The sequence below is a fragment of the Cyprinodon variegatus genome, unplaced genomic scaffold (genome assembly GCF_000732505.1).
Source record: "Cyprinodon variegatus isolate N-32 unplaced genomic scaffold, C_variegatus-1.0 Scaffold1116, whole genome shotgun sequence".
Lineage (NCBI taxonomy): Eukaryota > Metazoa > Chordata > Actinopteri > Cyprinodontiformes > Cyprinodontidae > Cyprinodon > Cyprinodon variegatus.
The window spans coordinates 158,547-163,488 of record NW_015151569.1 but is presented as its reverse complement, the minus strand read 5'-3'; the positions used below and the strand labels follow the sequence as shown (position 1 = coordinate 163,488).

Below are 4,942 nucleotides of genomic sequence, written 5' to 3'. Positions count from 1 at the left end.
GCTTTGCAATTCACACATCTCTTCCCCTGTTCACAACAAGAGCTTCTTCTCAGCCTATTAATAAAAACTGGCATCAAAAGAGAGTGGTGCTACGTGGTATAATGCAGACACTGATGCTCTCGTTGAAATTTGGGTGGAGGACGCTATCCACCATTTTTGTTTGTGTGATTCCCGCCTTGAGAGCTGTAGTATTGTGGACCAGAGATAGGAGGCGAGGAACCGTTCTAGCGGGATTTATAAACATTCGCAAGAACCAAGCTCGGCACAGTTAACTGATCCAAGCTCGGTCTGAACTCGGCACGGATCGGTTTCAGAGGAGTAGTATAAGTGGGGCAAATTACTATAATAATCATTTGCTCCTCTACTCACCATCTAAACTATCTGAATTTGAGCTATTTGAGCAAGGTTATTAATCTACAAATGTGCAAATCAGCTGAGGTTCTAAGCAGTATCAAATATGACAATGATACTTCATACAATAATGTTTTACAGTTCTAAGTGTTGATTTTTAAAAGATAAACAAAAGCTTGTGTCAATTTCACTTCAACGTAAAGCTAAATTTGAACAGATGAAGAAGCGCATCACAAAAACCTCCAACACGCCAGCAGTGAAGAGGAAGGTAGGATGAGTTGATGAGTTTCTTCAGCATCAGCTCTTCCTTATAATTGATGAAGAATTTCCAAGGGTTAGAAAAATGAAAAGCATGAAGCCTGCTTAAAAATAACTGGCTGCATTTGTGAAATACGGATTATGCCTTGGAAATAACTACAGTTAACTCAACAGCAGACATGCAGAGGAACAGAAACTCCTTTAAAAATAATCACAGCTCAGTAAAGTGCTTTGAAGAATACCAAGGGATGCTGTGAACTCAAACATTTCAGTAGTCCTCTTTTAACTTTACCAACTCTACATGTGCCACGTCCTTATAGCTTCTGGAAAATGAAGGCAAGGCTGTGCAACAAAACCACATTACTAAAAGCATCTGATAAAACCCACATTTAACACACAAAAAAAGCTCTCAGAAAGTTGTTGTCTCACAAAAACATATACATAAATAGACATAAGATCATACTGAATCCAGATGTGTGGGAAAACATCAGTCTGCTGACTAAAAGCCATGGGTTTGCTCCAGACTTCAGCAGAAAAAAACGTCTCTTAATGCTTTTGATTAGAAATCTGTAACCCGATTGTATTCGTAGCAGAGAAAACGCGTATTAATCTAACAGAAAATGAAAAAAAGTCAATTTATGTTAGGATGTAATCACATTTAAAATATCATTTTTGTACATTTTGTAAAAAATGTTTCGACCTTTTTTTTATTGCACGTTTTAATGCAAAATACTTAAGTCCCCTCCCCCCTCCTGAAGGAGATACTCTGGCTTTCTGAGCAGTGAGCCACTCTCACATAAAAGCTCAATGCTCAGATTTCAAGAGCCAGGTACAAAAATACTTCTCAGTAAAGGGCAGTGTTGTCTTCTTCTGTTTATCTGCTCAGAGGCCATGCTGGGTGATTTGGGGGCGTGAGCCTGCTAACGAGGTTTTATGAGCTGGTTTTCATTAGGATCACAATAAACAGCAGTAAAGCAGCTAGAGTCAGTGTGATGAGGAAGGAGAAGGAGTTGTCATGACGATGTCTGTCGAAAAGAACTGTCACACTGCGAAAGGATTAAATTGTTTTGGTGCCAGTGCCTTTAGACTCTGAGGTCAGTCACTCTGTAATTTAGCCAAAACGCTCTTGGGAGCCTGAAATCACTAACATTAAGCTCATGAGGTTTAAGAGGTGAACGACTTGAAATATCAAAGGATAAACACACAAAATGTCACCTTGCAAATATATTCAAACCGTTTGGACTTTTTGGCAAATTACATTTAAAAGATAAATGTGTTTTATTTGATATTTTATTTGAGTCCAAGACCACAACGTTAGTCTAAAACTCTGAGATCAAAGGATTACTATACATTGTTTATTCATTTCACATAAACACAAATCTGTAAAGTGTGGCATGTATTTGTCTAAGTGTAATCTCTCAAGTTTTCTAGGAAAATCTCAGAGGTTAATTGATAATCATCAATGAATTAGTTTTGAGTGTGCTCATGTGTGCCACTACTAACGGCATTTACACAACTATTACTGTTATATAAATGCAATAATTGCATTAATTCGCACTATATAAACACTGAATGTTGATAAAGATTCCCAAACCATTTTTCTACTACATTTCCTTTCCAAAGTTTTACCACACATATGCCTGTCCAATTATGTTGTGTGAAAACTATGACACGAGCAATTCTTGCTCATATCTTACATTTCAAGAGTCAATTATATATTTGTAGACAAACTCATTTTTTCACTTATTTGTGTATAGTTTTGGCTAATTTAATCCTATGAGTTTCCTGTTCTTTATCCAAATGACACGACTTAATGTTTGCATACTTCAGTCAACAGTTACTGAAGTGCTTAAACAGAAGTATTTCAATAATCAATCAATCATGATTATGAATTGTTTTTGGCCCAAAAACATATACAACTTTCAAACGCTTTGAATAGGACCTCCTTCCTAACGGGACCCTTGAATAAAATTCCTTAATCACAAATCATTTAATAAGCAATAGTCGTTGCTGTCAGGTTGAGGGGAGGCTTTGAGGACCCAAATGCAGAGATGAGTTTTGCTGATTTGATTAAGGAATAACAGGCAACTGAGGAAAAAATCCAGAAAAATGCAAAAATACTAAACAAAACAAACAAAAATCCAATAAACATCTGGGAAAATACAGGTGAAATACTGGGGAATCACAAACTAGCTGTGGGTCTAGATATGGCCGAGGCGTTGAGGAAGTGGGGGCGAGTTTGTGTGACAACCGAGGGACATGAGGGTGAAAAAGGGCGGGGATCCAGGTGGAAAAGGGTCCCAGCATTCTTGCGCACCTCGCTCTTCTAGCTGGTCCAACTTCTTGAGTCGTTTTCCGCAATCGCGTTCATACAAAGAAAAACAAGCCAGTAAGGTACCAAATATGAGAAGCATAGTGTAGAGCGGGGCGGGGACCTCTCTGTGTTCACCGCGACACCTACGCAGACGACCTACTTTCGAAATATAAATCGGCCTTTAAGGTACCAAACAGATACGCATAGTGTAGAGCGGATGTAGATTTGACAGATCCGAGGCCTCCTGGCTGCGATCACCTACAATTTTGGAGAAGTGCAGCAGACTGTCTGCGGAGTGCGGAGGGGGCAGGGGCATGTCTGTGTTAACTGCGACACACATGCAGACGACCTGGTTTCTGAGCATAAACCAGCCTTAACTAGACGGGAGCCAAGGGTAAAGGAAACAGGCACAAGGGGGCAGCAGAGAGAAACTTAAGAAATACCAAACTGACAGAAAACAAAGATACAGAATATAACAAAGAAACTAAAATGAACTAAAACAAAGGGCAGAACCCTGACAGTTCTAACCTAACAAAACAGAAAAAAGTTCAAAAATTGTGAATATACTTGCAAGACGCCGCAATTAAATGTTAGTTTCTGTCTCTTTTTTTTTTTTTTGTTATTGTTTCCTAAATATTTCTGTAGATATTGTTGAACAAAAAGTCAACTAGAATAAATGCTACCAACAACCAAATTGTAATATACAACACAAAAAACACGCAAAAAAAAATTGTAGCACGTGCTTAATTATACGTGTAATAACGCGAGATTTTACATCCAGGCTAAAATATAAATGAAATACAGTATGGTTTGTTTATTTAACATTATGAACACAATGTTGTTGCTATAGTTGGGTTAACAGACTCACCCTGAAGGAGGTTTGGAAGATTCTGTCATGACGCTGATATTATTCCCTCCAGGGAAGAAAGACTTTAAAAAATCCCCTCCACAGTTTAAAGACGCTCCAAATCCATCACAGCATCACCTGGACGGTGCGGAGAAACACCACAGCCAGTTAGTTTTATATGCCTTGCTCTCTTTAAACGGTCCCTCCACAAGAAGTGTAATTTCTTAAGTGAATATCTACAAGCAAGAAGCGCTGGAGTTGATAAAAGTTCACTTTGACCAGAAGCGCTCAGTTTGATGCTTTTAGTTACAGCTCAGTTAAACTCGCTTCAGCAATAAAACAAAAAGTCTTTTCTATTGGCTTTATTACTTGTCAAATCCACTTGATATAATCCGCTTCCCCCAGTGGCTGAATAACCTCTAAAACGTCAAGGTGCAGCAATATATTCAGTTACAAAACTACTTCCGGGAAGGACCTTCAAAATAAAACTCCAACAACGCTTCGTTTTGTTTTCACTGTGGTAAAAATCCATTATCCATTTTTCTGTAGGTTTGCAGGAGGGTGGTAGAGTGTCTGTAGGCTTATGAGGAGAGGGGAAGGGTACTTCACAGGACAAAGACAAACCCAAAAACTCAGTTCTGTTAGATCAGCATACCTGTAGTCAATGCGCAAGACTTCAGATTTAAGTTTATCCCTTTAGTTTTGTACGAAAAATAGACTTTAACCTCTCAAAAGGTGTTTACATATAATAACTCAGAATGCATGAAAATTACACTGGTAAAATGTTTGCCAATATAGACATGTTAGATGTTGTTGGAAAGCTTAGATTCTCCACAATTCAACCATTGAGTTTATTTTGATGTTGGAGATTGGCCTGTTTTTCGAGTGCAGTCCTGTTTCTCTGACTGTGACTGGCTGGATGTGCTCTCTTCATCCTCTGACATGGGAGTTGGCTCAGAGCTTGTCTGCCTGGCTGTGTGTTTCTATGGAAGCTCATTGGTAGAATTCCCTTATGACATAAAAAGGCCACGATTCCCACCATCTATCATCCGGATGGGGGGACACATTTAATTACAAAACCGAATTCATACAGCTGTCTTAAACACTTCATACATCCAGCAACAAGTCGTCAAAAAGTCTGTTATCCCCCAACCTTCAGTCCATCTGAACCA

General features: G+C 38.8%; 1 protein-coding gene across 4 annotated transcripts in view; it reads right to left on the bottom strand.

Annotated features, from left to right (window-relative positions):
• LOC107101585 (protein cordon-bleu-like) overlaps window positions 1-4,169 on the bottom strand; it is a 78,659-nt gene extending 74,490 nt beyond the window's left edge. For all 4 annotated transcript variants that reach the window (XM_015400549.1, XM_015400552.1, XM_015400551.1 and 1 more), the window contains exon 1: window positions 3,792-4,169. In XM_015400549.1, coding sequence (XP_015256035.1) covers window positions 3,792-3,820 — 29 coding nt within the window. In that variant the 5' untranslated portion in view covers window positions 3,821-4,169. The remainder of the gene's footprint in view (window positions 1-3,791) is intronic.
• Between the last annotated feature and the right edge of the window lie 773 nt (window positions 4,170-4,942).